Here is a 17,308-nt window from a genome sequence, read left to right on the forward strand (position 1 = left end):
ATGTACTCTATATACAGTCCTCCAGGTAGTAGCTATGCCCTCTTGTAGTATGTACTATATACAGTCCTCCAGGTAGTAGCTGTGCCCTCTTGTAGTGTGTACTATATACAGTCCTCCAGGTAGTAGCTATGCCCTCTTGTAGTATGTACTATATACAGTCCTTCAGGTAGTAGCTATGCTCTCTTGTAGTATGTACTCTATATACAGTCCTCCAGGTAGTAGCTATGCCCTCTTGTAGTATATACTCTATATACAGTCCTCCAGGTAGTAGCTATGCCCTTTTGTAGTATGTACTATATACAGTCCTCCAGGTAGTAGCTATGCCCTCTTGTAGTATGTACTATATACAGTCCTTCAGGTAGTAGCTATGCCCTCTTGTAGTATGTACTCTATATACAGTCCTCCAGGTAGTAGCTATGCTCTCTTGTAGTATATACTCTATATACAGTCCTCCAGGTAGTAGCTATGCCCTTTTGTAGTATGTACTATATACAGTCCTCCAGGTAGTAGCTATGCCCTCTTGTAGTATGTACTATATACAGTCCTTCAGGTAGTAGCTATGCCCTCTTGTAGTATGTACTCTATATACAGTCCTCCAGGTAGTAGCTATGCCCTCTTGTAGTATGTACTATATAAAGTCCTCCAGGTAGTAGCTATGCTCTCTTGTAGTATGTACTATATACAGTCCTCCAGGTAGTAGCTATGCCCTCTTGTAGTATGTACTATATACAGTCCTTCAGGTAGTAGCTATGCTCTCTTGCCATGATGAATGAATGCCCCTCGCTCACCTCCTCCGGACTCTTCTCCGCACCGCCCTCTTCCTTCAGGCCCTTCTCCTATTGGCCGCCGGGTTATCGATGCTCCGCCCAGAGCCAGACAGCAGTCCGGACCGGGGAAGTTGGGGCAGCCGGAGAAGAAGAAGAAGGGGGGAGACAGAAAGAGAGAGGGGGAGAAGTGTCCGGGGGGAGCGGAGACTGAGGGGACTGGAGCCCAGCCTGGCCGGTGACACCTGGACACATTCCGAGACTTTCCCCAGGAGATTCCGTCTACACCGGGAACCCCGAACTAACCCTCTCCCTGGCATGTGACACCTCTCAGGGGACACTCACCGATCCCTCTCCGGAGATCTGGGCTGCTGCACCATGCCCCGGCTGTAGGGGGCGCCACTGCCGGCACAGAGAGGATGCCCGACAAAATGTCCAGCTTCTTATACATCGGGGACATCGTGTCCCTCTATGCGGAGGGCTCCGTCAATGGCTTCATCAGCACCCTGGGGTGAGTACCGGGCTCACTGCCTCACATTGCAATGATTGCATACATTACAACCCCCCGGGGTGTGGGGGGAGGGGGCACAGAGATCACCCCCCCATATAACCTGACACTGACAGCACACCGACTGACTGAGGAAGTCACACAACTTCTGGAAAAGGCCGCAACTGTCAGTGTGCAGAGTACAGGGGTGTGTGTGATACATTGTGTGATATCATAGTGTGTGTGTGATACATTGTGTGATACCATAGTGTGTGTGTGATACATTGTGTGATATCATAGTGTGTGTGTGATACATTGTGTGATATCATAGTGTGTGTGTGATACATTGTGTGATATCATAGTGTGTGTGTGATACATTGTGTGATATCATAGTGTGTGTGATACATTGTGTGATATCATAGTGTGTGTGTGATACATTGTATGATATCATAGTGTGTGTGTGATACATTGTGTGATATCATAGTGTGTGTGATACATTGTGTGATATCATAGTGTGTGTGTGATACATTGTATGATATCATAGTGTGTGTGTGTGATACATTGTATGATATCATAGTGTGTGTGTGATACATTGTGTGATATCATAGTGTGTGTGATACATTGTGTGATATCATAGTATGTGTGTGTGATACATTGTATGATATCATAGTGTGTGTGTGTGTGTGTGTGATACATTGTATGATATTATAGTGTGTGTGTGACACATTGTATGATATTATAGTGTGTGTGTGTGTGTGTGTGTGATACATTGTATGATATCATAGTGTGTGTGTGTGTGTGTGTGATACATTGTATGATATTATAGTGTGTGTGTGACACATTGTATGATATTATAGTGTGTGTGTGTGTGTGTGTGTGATACATTGTATGATATCATAGTGTGTGTGTGATACATTGTATGATATCATAGTGTGTGTGTGACACATTGTATGATATCATAGTGTGTGTGTGTGTGTGTGTGTGATACATTGTATGATATTATAGTGTGTGTGTGTGATACAATGTATGATATTATAGTGTGTGTGTGTGTGTGTGTGTGTGTGTGTGATACATTGTATGATATCATAGTGTGTGTGTGATACATTGTGTGATATTATAGTGTGTGTGTGTGATACATTGTGTGATATCATAGTGTGTGTGTGTGTGTGATACATTGTGTGATATTATAGTATGTGTGTCAGAGGAGGATACATTGTGTGATATCATAGTGTGTGTGTGTGTGTGATACATTGTGTGATATTATAGTGTGTGTGTCAGAGGAGGATACATTGTGTGATATTATAGTGTAACACTCATCTATCTCCAATCACACACACACTGTGTACACTGATTTGTCGCCATGTGAACATACAATATAACTATACACTGACATTTCTCCTTACACACACAGATCTGTGTACATTGTGTATACACCATATACTGATTTGTCTCCATGTGTATGCTAATATGCCTCATGTGTACACTGATCCCTCCCAATGCATACACTGATCCCTCCCAATGCATACACTGATCCCTCTCCATGCATACACTGATCCCTCTCCATGCATACACTGATCCCTCTCCATGCATACACTGATCCCTCTCCATGCATACACTGATCCCTCTCCATGCATACACTGATCCCTCTCCATGCATACACTGATCCCTCTCCATGCATACACTGATCCCTCTCCATGCATACACTGATCCCTCTCCATGCATACACTGATCCCTCTCCATGCATACACTGATCCCTCCCAATGCATACACTGATCCCTCTCCATGCATACACTGATCCCTCTCCATGCATACACTGATCCCTCTCCATGCATACACTGATCCCTCTCCATGCATACACTGATCCCTCTCCATGCATACACTGATCCCTCTCCATGCATACACTGATCCCTCTCCATGCATACACTGATCCCTCTCCATGCATACACTGATCCCTCCCCATGCATACACTGATCCCTCTCCATGCATACACTGATCCCTCTCCATGCATACACTGATCCCTCTCCATGCATACACTGATCCCTCTCCATGCATACACTGATCCCTCTCCATGCATACACTGATCCCTCTCTGTGCATACACTGATCCCTCCCAATGCATACACTGATCCCTCTCCATGCATACACTGATCCCTCCCCATGCATACACTGATCCCTCTCCATGCATACACTGATCCCTCTCCATGCATACACTGATCCCTCTCCATGCATACACTGATCCCTCTCTGTGCATACACTGATCCCTCTCTGTGCATACACTGATCCCTCTCCATGCATACACTGATCCCTCTCCATGCATACACTGACCCCTCTCCATGCATACACTGATCCCTCTCTGTGCATACACTGATCCCTCCCAATGCATACACTGATCCCTCTCCATGCATACACTGATCCCTCCCAATGCATACACTGATCCCTCTCCATGCATACACTGATCCCTCCCCATGCATACACTGATCCCTCTCCATGCATACACTGATCCCTCTCCATGCATACACTGATCCCTCTCCATGCATACTCTGATCCCTCTCCATGCATACACTGATCCCTCTCCATGCATACACTGATCCCTCTCTGTGCATACACTGATCCCTCCCAATGCATACACTGATCCCTCTCCATGCATACACTGATCCCTCCCCATGCATACACTGATCCCTCTCCATGCATACACTGATCCCTCTCCATGCATACACTGATCCCTCCCAATGCATACACTGATCCCTCTCCATGCATACACTGATCCCTCCCCATGCATACACTGATCCCTCTCCGTGCATACACTGATCCCTCTCTGTGCATACACTGATCCCTCTCCATGCATACACTGATCCCTCCCCATGCATACACTGATCCCTCTCCATGCATACACTGATCCCTCTCCATGCATACACTGATCCCTCTCTGTGCATACACTGATCCCTCCCAATGCATACACTGATCCCTCTCTGTGCATACACTGATCCCTCCCAATGCATACACTGATCCCTCTCCATGCATACACTGATCCCTCTCCATGCATACACTGATCCCTCCCAATGCATACACTGATCCCTCCCAATGCATACACTGATCCCTCCCAATGCATACACTGATCCCTCTCCATGCATACACTGATCCCTCTCCATGCATACACTGATCCCTCTCCATGCATACACTGATCCCTCCCAATGCATACACTGATCCCTCTCCATGCATACACTGATCCCTCTCTGTGCATACACTGATCCCTCTCCATGCATACACTGATCCCTCTCTGTGCATACACTGATCCCTCTCCATGCATACACTGATCCCTCTCCATGCATACACTGATCCCTCTCCATGCATACACTGATCCCTCTCCATGCATACACTGATCCCTCCCAATGCATACACTGATCCCTCTCCATGCATACACTGATCCCTCTCTGTGCATACACTGATCCCTCTCCATGCATACACTGATCCCTCTCTGTGCATACACTGATCCCTCTCCATGTGTACACTGATCCCTCCCAATGCATACACTGATCCCTCTCCATGCATACACTGATCCCTCTCTGTGCATACACTGATCCCTCTCCATATGTACACTGATCCCTCTCCATGTATACACTGATCCCTCTCCATATGTACACTGATCCCTCTCCATGTATACACTGATCCCTCTCCATGTGTACACTGATCCCTTCCAATGCATACACTGATCCCTCTCCATGCATACACTGATCCCTCTCTGTGCATACACTGATTTGTCTTCTAGCATACACTGATCCCTCTCCACACATGTGCTGATCACTCTTCATGCATGTATTTATTTGTCTTGATGTACTCACTGATTGCTCTTCATGCATACACAGATGTGCCTGCACTCAGAATATACAGTATATGTCACTTTCCTAACAGTGATATATAAAACCTATACATGTGATTGGCAGGATGTACATAGGAGAGGTCACAGGAGGTCATAGTTCTTTCATCATTTCCACTCATCACAATGTCTTACCTAACAATAACGGCTGGTTCACACAGATGCTTTTTTAAACCCCATCCAGAATGTATGTACAGTTTTTGCCCTGTATTCCGGTGGCCTTAGTTCACACCGGTGCGCTCAGGTCCAGTGCTTTCAACAAAAGTACAGCCCACTGCATTTTTTCTGTCTCAAATGCATCAAAACACATGTAAACGCACCAGAATGCACATCTGTCCTAAGACCCCTTTCACACTGGAGCGGTTTGCAGGCGCCATTGCGCTAAAAAAAGCGCCTTCAAATCTACCCTAAACAGCTGCTGCTGTTTGTCCAGTGTGAAAGCCCGAGGGCTTTCACACTGGAGCGGTGCGCTAGCAAGACGGGAAAAAAGCCCTGCTAGCCGCATCTTTAGATCGGTGAAGGAGCGGTGTGTATACCGCTCCTTCACCGCTCCCGCCCATCGAAATCAATGGGACAGGGCGACTATACCGCCGGCAATGCACCTCTGCAGAGGCACATTGCGGGTTTTAACCCTTTCTCAGTCGCTAGCGGGGGGAAAAACCGCTGAATAGCACCGCAAAATTAGCAGTGAAGGGTTAGGAATAGGGTTAGGGTTGGGGTTGAGGTGAGGGTTAGGGTTAGGGTTTCCCATTGAAGAATATGGCTAGGACTCAGGAATTAGGGTTAGGGTTAGGGTTTTCCATTGAAGAATATGGCTAGGACTCTGAAATTGGAACAGGGACCTCCCCCAAAGGTCAAAGGTCAGAAGGCGGGTTCCCAGAGGTCACAGGGCATGGCTGACCCACCCCCACCAAAGTGTACCGCCTACCCCAACTAAGTCGGGGGAATGAACAAGTCAGGGAATGAACAAGTCGGGGAAAGCGTCTAACCCTAACCCTATCCCTAACCTTTACTGCCACCGCACCTCCCTCCCCAGTGTGAAAGGGGCCTTAATGAAAATAAAATGTTTTAAAAAAAAGTGTCAAAAAAAATGCACTGGAATGTACTGTAAGTGCTCCTTGCACTCATGTTTTGTAGGTACTTTTAGATTGTTGGAAACATTTGGTATTCAGTTTATTGAACTATGCTGAGCTTTCTTTGTATTTTTTTGAAAATGTCAATAAAAGTGATTGGAAATGAAAAAAAAATGCAGTGAAACGCGTTGAAACACATAAACACATAACCAGAACCGTCATACATAGGAACATGTAGATTGATATGTGTAAGGCTGCATTCACACCTGAGCGTCGGTCGTTCGGTCGTTTTTTTCCGGCGTTTTTTTCATGCTTATGTGTATTCATGCTTATTTGCGCGTTTGCATACAGCGTCGTCCGACGTTTTTGTACTTCGACGTTTTTTATTTTAGCCAATAGGAAAAATGATCATCTTTTCATCACTTGTTGCTATGTTGGTAGATTTTTTTAATCTTCTGCCTGGGTGAAATGTTCTATTGATTAAAGCGACGAAATGCCCGTAGCAAACGCTCGTTGTCACGCAAGTCGCTTGAATCAAGCGTTTCCATTACTTTCTATGGGAAATAGAAAAGCTCAAAAACGACCAAACCGCCCGATACGCGCGACAAAAAAGGGTCCGGAACTTGTTTGAGCTTCAGGCTGCATTCACACCTCCGCGACAAGTAACGCCGCGTACGCGGCGTATTTTGCCGCGAATAGTGTAACTTTTTTTTTTTTTTTACAAATCCTTCCCATTGCTTTGTATGGCCGAACGCCAATGCCGCCTGAAAAAAAGGGTCCGGGACTTTTTTTCAGGCGGCAGGCGTACGGCGTCTATGAGATGTGAACCATCTCATAGACAGCAATGGGAATTCTCCCCTCCAGCGGCATGAGCGTCCGGCGTGTGAATGGGCAGTCAGGCGTTCGGCGTCAGGCGTATTGGTGTGAAGGTGTGAATGGGCAGTCAGGCGTTCGGCGTCAGGCGTATCGGCGTGCAGATGTGAACCATCTCCATAGGGAATAATGTATTTTTTCCCCTCTAGCGTATTTGAGCGTCGGGCTTCAGGCGACAAAACGCTCAGGTGTGAATGCAGCCTAAGAAGGTGATTGGTCAATACAAAGTACAGATCAATAATAGATGTATAAACAACAATACAAAATCAAATAGAAACAATTGTATCTAATATGACTTCTTGTTATTCTTATTTATCCATTTCTGTGTTTATATCATGATTTGTCTACAAAACGTCTCTTTCTTGTCTCAGACATTTGTTATCACAATTGGCTGTACGTTTCCTGAGCAGAAACTGATGTCCCCCTTCCGCCGTATAGATAAAATCCATTTGAAGGGTATTATCTAGTTTTAAACAGCTGCTAAGATGTAAAGAGTATCTAGAGCTAAAACCTTTCCTTCCATTTTTTATAGCTTCCCATAGAGATCTCTGTTCCAGGAATAACAGTGCAGATTTCCCTTATGTTAGGCCTAGTTCACACCAATGCATTTTTCTTTTTTTTTTGGAAATAAACTTTATTCAAGTTTTAAGACATTACAAAGAAACACAGTAGAAAGTTAGTGAAAAGTTGATGTCAAGTACAAACATTGCACAGCAGAGCTCACAATTCTAAACTGATAACAGCAAAATAAGCAAGGTCCAGGTACTATCTAGGTCACAGGTTTCAAACACAAGGCCCGCAGGCCAAATGCGGCCCTCCAGGCCATTTCATGTGGCCCCTCGCACCTCTCCTGCAGCTGCAGGAGAGCTCCATCCCTCCTCTGGTCCTCCTCCAAACCTCTACTTTGTGCTTTCAAGCAATGCATCCAGCTTCTTCCCAGCAGCAGCAACTTGGGTTTCACTAGCATGCCGGATCTCCCTGCAGGGACGGCTCCTCTGACTGTGTTGCTGGGGAATCAAGCAATTTTCTTTCCTGCAGCCATGGGTTGTGTCATCTATGGCCTGCCATGTAAATTGAGGAACTAACACCTCACCAATGGGATTATGTAGCTAGAACAGCGTGATTTCACACCTCCCATCCTGTTCTTTGGACAATCTACACCTGCACATTTCATGGTGATTGGATTAAAGTGTCTGTGCCACCAGTGTGCACATAAATGCATAGCATACTAGCTCATTATGAAATACTTACCTTGAAACGAGGTGTGAGGAACTTACCTGGCCCACGGCAAAAGAGATGTCATCTTGCCTCGGCGTGTCTTCCGGGTATGCGCGCGGGAGACTTCTCCCCGGCAAGGTCCGGCGGCTGCCGGGCGTTTAGCCGAGGATCTCCGATGCGCATGCACCGATGCAGTCAGCGGCGCATTGCGAGGGGAATATCTCCTAAACCTTACAGGTTTAGGAGATATTCTTTATACCTACAGGTAAGCCTTATTATAGGCTTACCTGTAGGTTAAAGTGGTAGTACAGAGTTTACTACCACTTTAATATAGGCTTACCGGTAGCATAAATAACAACAAAACCTGGGGAATTCCCAGGGAAAAACCAAGCCTCCTTACCGACCAGCCTGCAGAACAACCAAATTAACCTGTCTAACAGTATGCGTTAAAAACAGGGGTTTTGTCCGCACGCATTTGCAAACGCATTCGTTTGCCGGTTGCATAAAGTGGTTGTAAAAGATTTACACTTTAAGTTGGTGGTCAATGGGAGAAGGGCCTTTTTATACTATTGGTCAGAGGGAAGAATGCTCTTTACATTGGTGGTCAGAGGGAAGAATGCTCATTACATTGGTGGTCAGTGGAAAGAATACGCATTACATTGGTGGTCAGTGGAAAGAATGCTCTTTACATTGGTGGTCAGAGGGAAGAATGCTCATTACATTGGTGGTCAGAGGGAAGAATGCTCATTACATTGGTGGTCAGAGGGAAGAATGCTCATTACATTGGTGGTCAGTGGAAAGAATACTCATTACATTGGTGGTCAGAGGGAAGAATGCTCATTACATTGGTGGTCAGAGGGAAGAATGCTCATTACATTGGTGGTCAGAGGGAAGAATGCTCATTACATTGGTGGTCAGTGGAAAGAATGCTCATTACATTGGTGGTCAGAGGGAAGAATGCTCATTATATTGGTGGTCAGAGGGAAGAATGCTCTTTACATTGGTGGTCAGAGGGAAGAATGCTCATTACATTGGTGGTCAGTGGAAAGAATGCTCATTACATTGGTGGTCAGTGGAAAGAATGCTCATTACATTGGTGGTCAGAGGGAAGAATGCTCTTTACATTGGTGGTCAGAGGGAAGAATGCTCTTTACATTGGTGGTCAGTGGAAAGAATACGCATTACATTGGTGGTCAGAGGGAAGAATGCTCTTTACATTGGTGGTCAGAGGGAAGAATGCTCATTACATTGGTGGTCAGTGGAAAGAATACTCATTACATTGGTGGTCAGAGGGAAGAATGCTCTTTACATTGGTGGTCAGTGGAAAGAATACTCATTACATTGGTGGTCAGAGGGAAGAATGCTCTTTACATTGGTGGTCAGAGGGAAGAATGCTCTTTACATTGGTGGTCAGAGGGAAGAATGCTCTTTACATTGGTGGTCAGTGGAAAGAATACTCATTACATTGGTGGTCAGAGGGAAGAATGCTCTTTACATTGGTGGTCAGAGGGAAGAATGCTCTTTACATTGGTGGTCAGTGGAAAGAATACTCATTACATTGGTGGTCAGAGGGAAGAATGCTCTTTACATTGGTGGTCAGAGGGAAGAATGCTCATTACATTGGTGGTCAGTGGAAAGAATGCTCATTACATTGGTGGTCAGTGGAAAGAATACTCATTACATTGGTGGTCAGAGGGAAGAATGCTCTTTACATTGGTGGTCAGAGGGAAGAATGCTCTTTACATTGGTGGTCAGTGGAAATAATACGCATTACATTGGTGGTCAGAGGGAAGAATGCTCTTTACATTGGTGGTCAGAGGGAAGAATGCTCATTACATTGGTGGTCAGTGGAAAGAATACTCATTACATTGGTGGTCAGAGGGAAGAATGCTCTTTACATTGGTGGTCAGTGGAAAGAATACTCATTACATTGGTGGTCAGAGGGAAGAATGCTCTTTACATTGGTGGTCAGAGGGAAGAATGCTCATTACATTGGTGGTCAGAGGGAAGAATGCTCTTTACATTGGTGGTCAGAGGGAAGAATGCTCTTTACATTGGTGGTCAGAGGGAAGAATGCTCTTTACATTGGTGGTCAGTGGAAAGAATACTCATTACATTGGTGGTCAGAGGGAAGAATGCTCTTTACATTGGTGGTCAGAGGGAAGAATGCTCTTTACATTGGTGGTCAGTGGAAAGAATACGCATTACATTGGTGGTCAGAGGGAAGAATGCTCTTTACATTGGTGGTCAGAGGGAAGAATGCTCATTACATTGGTGGTCAGTGGAAAGAATGCTCATTACATTGGTGGTCAGTGGGAAGAATGCTCATTACATTTTTTTGTAGTACTCCATACACTTGTCATCAGTGGGAGGAATGCTCTTTACATTGATAGAAAGTGGTAAAAATTCTCCTTTCAGGGGTGTCAAATTCAATTTCATTGTGGGCCACATTAGCATTATGGTTGCCCTCAAAGGTCTAGTTGTATCTGTAGGACTGGATGTCCAGAACAAACCCCCCCCCCCCATCTATATCAGATGCCAAGAGCCCGTCCATCATCAGAAGTCAAGAGTCCCCCACCCTCTCTTATATCACAGTGCACTCCCCTTACCCTGTGCTGCGAACAGGATCTGGAGGGTCTGGACCATAGGGGGGCTAAAGTCTGCTGCTGTAGTCTGCTGAATGCTGAGACCAGGGGAGAAGGAGACAAGGGGGTGCAAGATCTGTAGGAGGAGTTCTGTCCTCCTCTCTGCTGGTGACTGCTAAGGCAAGGTGTGAGCAGAGACAAGAAGGGTGCCGGCGCCGCAGCTATACAGGAGAGGATTATTGGATTTGGCCTGCATGCTTTTTGTTTGACACATGCACCTTACATAAATGCTTAACAGAAAAAAAACTGTTCCTATGTTGGTGCTCAGTGGGAAAAAAAAGTCCCTCTTACAGAAAGATCATTGGTGTCAGTGGTTACTTATCTAAGAGATATACTGTACATTGCTCTTTGCTCATGGAACCCCAAGCAAGCTCTGGAAGAACATTATGAAACTTTTTTTTATTGAGAAAGGCTGCATTAAAGTACATATATCTAAAGTTCGATGTGAGCTTTTGGTCGGAAATTCCGACCCCTTGTAGGCTCCATCGGACTTTTCTGTCGAAATTTACGACAGCAAAAATTTGAGAGCTGGTTATCAATTTTTCCGATAAGAAAAGTTCTTGTCGGAAACTCTGATCGTCTGTATGCAATTCCGAAGGCCCAAAAAAACACACAATGCTCGGAATCAAGTCGACGCATGCTCGGAAGCATTGAACTTAATTTTTAATGGCTCGTTGTAGTGTTGTACGTCACCGCGTTCTTGACGGTCGGAATTTTGTGTGACCACAAGTTTGAGACAACATTCCGTCGGAAAAAAATCCACGGTTTTCTTGTCGGAATTTCCGATCGTGTGTACGCGGCATTAGGCAGTTGCCATCAGAACAGACGTCCCCACCAGAAGATCTCACTTCTATTCTTGTTCTGGTAACAACTCTAAACTTTTTATTTTTCACTGGTCACCGGGACTGATAGACTCTCCTTTACTACTTTATCCAAAGCTAAATAAAATGGCTTTAGATACACTTTAACAAAAACGCTCACTCCTATGTAAACTTTTTTAGATTGACTTGTTACTCCAGCAGCCAATCAAAACTCGTAGTCGTTTGCGGTCACAACAGGTTCCCAGCTCTTAGGGAACGCTGTGATCTGCAATTCTAAAGGATGGGCCTCAGGCACCATACCAAGTGTACTTTCCAGCTATGCAAATCCCATTAAAGATAATTATACAAATCATTGTTCCTAATAATTGTCTTTATTGTGATATACAGTGCCTTGAAAAAGTATTCACACCCCTTGTAATTTTCCAAATTTTGTTGTGTTACAACACAAGACGTAAATGTATTTTATTGGGATTTTATGTGATAGGCCAACACAAAGTGGCACATTGTGAAGTGGAACGAAAATGATACATGGTTTTCAACATTTTTAACAAATACATATCTGAAAAGTGTGGTGTGCATTTATATTCAGCCCCCTTTACTCTGATACCCCTAACTAGAATCCAGTGGAACCAATTGCATTCAGAAGTCACCTAATTAGTAAATAGAGTCCACCTGTGTGTAATTTAATCCCAGTATAAATACAGCTGTTCTGCGAAGCCCTCAGAGGTTTGTTAGAGAACCTTGGTGAACAAAAAGCATCATGATGGCCAAGGAACACAACACCAGACAGGTCAGGGGTAAAGTTGTGGAGAAGTTTAAAGCAGGGATAGGTTAAAAGAAAAATATCCCAAGCTTTGAACGTTTTACAGAGCACTGTTCGATCCATCATTCGAAAATAGAAAGTGTGGCACAGCTGCAAATCTACCAAGACATTGCCGACCACCTAAACTGACATGTCGGGCAAGGAAAACATTAGTCAGAGAAGCAGCCAAGAAGCCCATGGTAACTCTGGAGGAGCTGCAGAGATCCACAGCCCAGGTGGGAGAATCTGTCCACAGGACAACTATTAGCCGTGCACTCCACAAATCTGACTTTTATGGAAGAGTGGCAAGAAGGAAGCCATTGTTGAAAGAAAGACATAAGAAGTCCCATTTGCAGTTTACGAGAAGCCATGTGGGGCACACAGCAAACATATGTGGTCAGATGAGACCAAAATTTTACTTTTTGGCCTAAAGGCAAAAGGTTATGTGTGGAGGAAAACTAACACTGCACATCCCCCTGAACACACCATCCCCACCGTGAAACATGGTGGTGGCAGAATCATATTGTGGAGATGCTTTTCTTCAGCAGGGACAGGGAAGCTGGTCAGATTTGATAGGAAGATGGATGGAGCCAAATACAGGGCAATCTTAGAAGAAAATCTGTTAGCGTCTGCAAAAGACTTGAGACTGGGGTGGAGGTTCACCTTCCAGCAGGACAACGACCCTAAATATACAGCCTGAGCCACAATGGAATGGTTTAGATCAAAGCATATTCATGGGTTAGAATGGCCCGGTCAAATTCAATTGAGAATCTGTGGCAAGACTTGAAAATGACTGTTCACAGACGCTCTCCATCCAATCTGATAGAGATTGAGCTATTTTTCAAAGAAGAATGGGCACAAAATTTTACTCTCTAGATGTACAAAGCTGGTAGAGACAACCCAAAAAAGACGTGCAGCTGTAATTGCAGTGAAGCCCCATACACACTATCAGTTTTCCTGCAGGTTTTCTCTTCAGTTTTACCAAAACCATGTAGTGCAAGGGCCTGCCTGATTGCATACAAATTGAAACTCTTAAAGGGGTTGTAAAGGTAAATGTTTTTTCACCTTTTTTTAAGGTGAAAAAACATCCGACGGTACCGCCCCTCCCCCCCCCCCCCCGAACCCCCGTTTTACTTACCTGACCCCTCGAAGTGCCGCGCGCGTCCACGTGATCCTCTTCGGTTCCCAGCCTGGCCGTTGATTGGCTAGGCTGGACGGATTGATAGCAGCGCAGCCATTGGCTGGCGCTGCTGTCAATCACAGCGGATGGCGCGGCGCGCCGGGGATGGGGCTGAGTGATACAACAGGCGGCTATCCCCGCCACTGTATCACGGGAGCGCGCCCGCAAAAGCTTTCCACCATGCGAGCCCGCTCACATGAAGGTGGAAAGCTTTTGCGAGGAGGAGCCAAGACAGCTAGACCGGATTCGGGGACACTGTGCAAAACGAGCTGCACAGTGGAGGTAAGTATAACATGTTTGTTATTTAAAAAAGAAAAAATTCTGCCTTTAGTGTTCCTTTAAGGTTTGACCTAATTTTAGATGGTTTTGGTAAACCTGAAGAGAAAACTTGCAGGAAAACTGATAGTATGTATGGGGCTTCACTTCCAGAGCAATCTGTAATAGGAGAGCCGAATGTGACGCCCGTTTAGATGGAAACCCGGAAGTCGACGTCACTGCTGAACAAGGAAATGAGTGCTTGTGGGCTTCACAGTGCCCACAAGCAAAATGGAAATGGCACTGCAAAGATAATATAAGTTCTAATTCCAGACGAAATCGGATGACTTTAAACAGTAGAAGCGTGAGTCCTCTGTTTATACGCCATAAATAATTTAATGCCCCCCCCCCCCCAAAAAAGAAACGAACGGCCGCGGGAGATCCGCTTTAAGACCTCCTTCCTCGTGCTGGGGATCCGTCTAGTGATTACTGTTGATCTACATAGGGAATCAGGATCACCTTCCTCCTCTTGGTGATTCCTCTAGTGACGACTGATGATCTATGTAGGGGAATTAGGACCTCCTTACTTGTACTGTTGACCCAATCCAGTGATAACTAAGGATTAATATAGTGGATTTAGGACCTTCTTCCTCCTGCATTTTCAGTCACTGGAAATGAGCACCCCCAAATCTTTTTCCTCTCTAGCTATGGCCAACACGCCCAATATTGTACTCTTATCAAAGGATTTTTTCTTCCCTATGTGACTTATTTTATGCTTAGAAATTAGGGTTGTCCCGATACCACTTTTTTAGGACTGAGTACAAGTACCGATACTTTTTTTCAAGTACTCACCGATACCGAATACCGATACTTTTTTTTTAAATGTGTCCCCAAATGCAGCCATGTCCACCCACAAATGCAGCCATGTCCCCCCACAGATGCAGCCATGTCCCCCCATATGCAGCCATGTCCCCCCCATATCCAGCCATGTCCCCCCATATCCAGCCATGTCCCCCCATATCCAGCCATGTCCCCCCCATATGCAGCCATGTCCCCCCCATATGCAGCCATGTCCCCCCATATGCAGCCATGTCCCCCCCATATCCAGCCATGTCTCCCCCATATCCAGCCATGTCCCCCCATATGCAGCCATGTCCCCCCCCCATATCCAGCCATGTCCCCCCATATGCAGCCATGTCTCCCCCCATATCCAGCCATGTCTCCCCCCATATCCAGCCATGTCTCCCCCCATATCCAGCCATGCCCCCCCCATATCCAGCCATGTCCCCCATATGCAGCCATGTCTCCCCCCCATATCCAGCCATGTCCCCCCCATATCCAGCCATGTCCCCCCCTATGCAGCCATGTCCCCCCATATGCAGCCATGTCCCCCATTTAGAGCCATTTCTCCCCCCATATCCAGCCATGTCTCCCCCCCCCATATCCAGCCATGTCTCCCATATGCAGCCATGTCTCCCCCCATATCCAGCCATGTCCCCCATATGCAGCCATGTCCCCCTTACCTGCATCCCGCCGCATCCCCGCTGCCGCCGACTGGTTAATACGCGCGGGGAACATCACAGCTTTCATTTATATAGCTGTAATGATTCGCGCCGCGCTGCGTATAGACACTCCCCCTTGCTCGGGATTGGACAGTTCACCCGAGCAAGGGGGAGTGTCTATACACAGCGCGGCGCGAATCATTACAGCTATTCAAATGAAAGCTGTGATGTTCCCCGCGCGTATTAACCAGTCGGCAACGGGGATGCGGCGGGATGCAGCGTAATGGCGGCGGCGGGGGGGGGGGGGGTTGTTATCGGATCTGGCATCGGGGGTATTTGCGGGAGTACAAGTATTCCCGCGCAAATACTCGGAATCGGTCCCGATACCGATACTAGTATCGGTATCGGGACAACCCTATTAGAAATGTTGTCCTGGAGCTTCCACTGCTTTGACCAATTTTCCAGCAATGGCAAATTATGAGCCAAGTTACAAACACCTCCAGGAGTATCAAACCTATTTGCCACCTTCTGTATCATCAGCAAAAATACATACCTACTTTATCAGACTAGTCACCATTTATTGCACCCAAGGCTTTCCATGTGGTTTGACACCAACTATACAAAACATGACTCAATCTTGTGTTATCTTCTGGCACGTGTGAGTTTTATCATTTTCTGTGGAGTTCTGGATGGTTAAATAAGCGATCGGGGACCTGCATGCCTCTGTCATTACTCAAGCTTTATGTATCGTTGGATTATAAGTATTAAAATCACAAAGGATCTGACATTCCCTGTTCTCTAGGAAGGTGCAGAGTTATTTTGATTGAGTCACGAGCATGTTATGAATGGATTAGAGGGAATTGTGTGGAAACATTCCATAGCAGAACATGCAAATTGTGGTTTATACTGTATAAACAGCAGAGCAGTTACACCAGGATTAGTACTATATGAGTTATAATGTACGGTAAAAGGACCGCTACATAGGGCTGTATTATGTAAAGTGGGGCCAAGTGTATAGCTCTGATTATTTAAATACTGAAAAATATAGAATAGTTTCTCAAAAAATACCAACATTTTATCTTTGTGGTCATCCCATTGTCTGTGAGTACTAACAGGGAATGTTATAGTGGCTTTGGATACATTTTCTTCTCTTTTGTGTAATTTTTATTTAGGATTTGCTAATTAGAATTTAGTTTTTTTTACATTCAGCCAGTGGGTTGAGCCCTCAGCTCCTTTTCACGTGATTTTAAAGCGGAGGTCCACCTAAAAAAAATATTAAAAGCCAGCAGCTACAAATACTGCAGCTGCTGACTTTTAATAAATGGACACTTACCTGTCCAGGGTGCCCGCGGTGTCGGCAGCCGAAGCCGAGCAGGCGCTCGGCTCTCGGCTGTCCCCGCCGCCATCCTTGGTGAGGGAATCAGAAAGTGAAGCGGTGCGGCTTCACTTCCCGGTTCCCTACTGCCATAGGCGCACGCACAGGGTGTGCCAGGTGTGCCCAGGCACACTCTAATCACCCTGTTCAGAACAGATTCCCCTTACTGACCTGGCTCCCCCTCCTTTCCCCCACAGCACTGCTGGCTTCCCTCCTCTCCCACCGGCTGTTTCTGTGGATGTTTTAGGATGAGTGGTGGAAGGGTCAGTAAATATGCCATTTACCAGCCCCTTCCCTTTCTGAATGAACATTGTGAGTGATCGGTAGTGTGTGTTTGAGGTTTGGGTTGCACACCCTAATGCCAGAGGCTGCGCACACCTATGCCGCTACTCCGCATGTGCGAGTCGCGCTGCGCGTCCTTACTGGTCCCTGCTGTCTCC

General features: G+C 45.9%; 1 protein-coding gene across 6 annotated transcripts in view; it reads left to right on the plus strand.

The window, feature by feature from the left end:
* Positions 1–942: 942 nt before the first annotated feature.
* Positions 943–17,308, plus strand: part of ITPR2 (inositol 1,4,5-trisphosphate receptor type 2) — a 499,601-nt gene continuing 483,235 nt past the window's right edge. For all 6 annotated transcript variants that reach the window (XM_040345602.1, XM_040345605.1, XM_040345603.1 and 3 more), the window contains exon 1: positions 943–1,275. In XM_040345602.1, coding sequence (XP_040201536.1) covers positions 1,184–1,275 — 92 coding nt within the window. In that variant the 5' untranslated portion in view covers positions 943–1,183. The remainder of the gene's footprint in view (positions 1,276–17,308) is intronic.

The sequence above is a fragment of the Rana temporaria genome, chromosome 3 (assembly GCF_905171775.1).
Source record: "Rana temporaria chromosome 3, aRanTem1.1, whole genome shotgun sequence".
NCBI classification, from domain to species: Eukaryota; Metazoa; Chordata; class Amphibia; order Anura; family Ranidae; genus Rana; species Rana temporaria.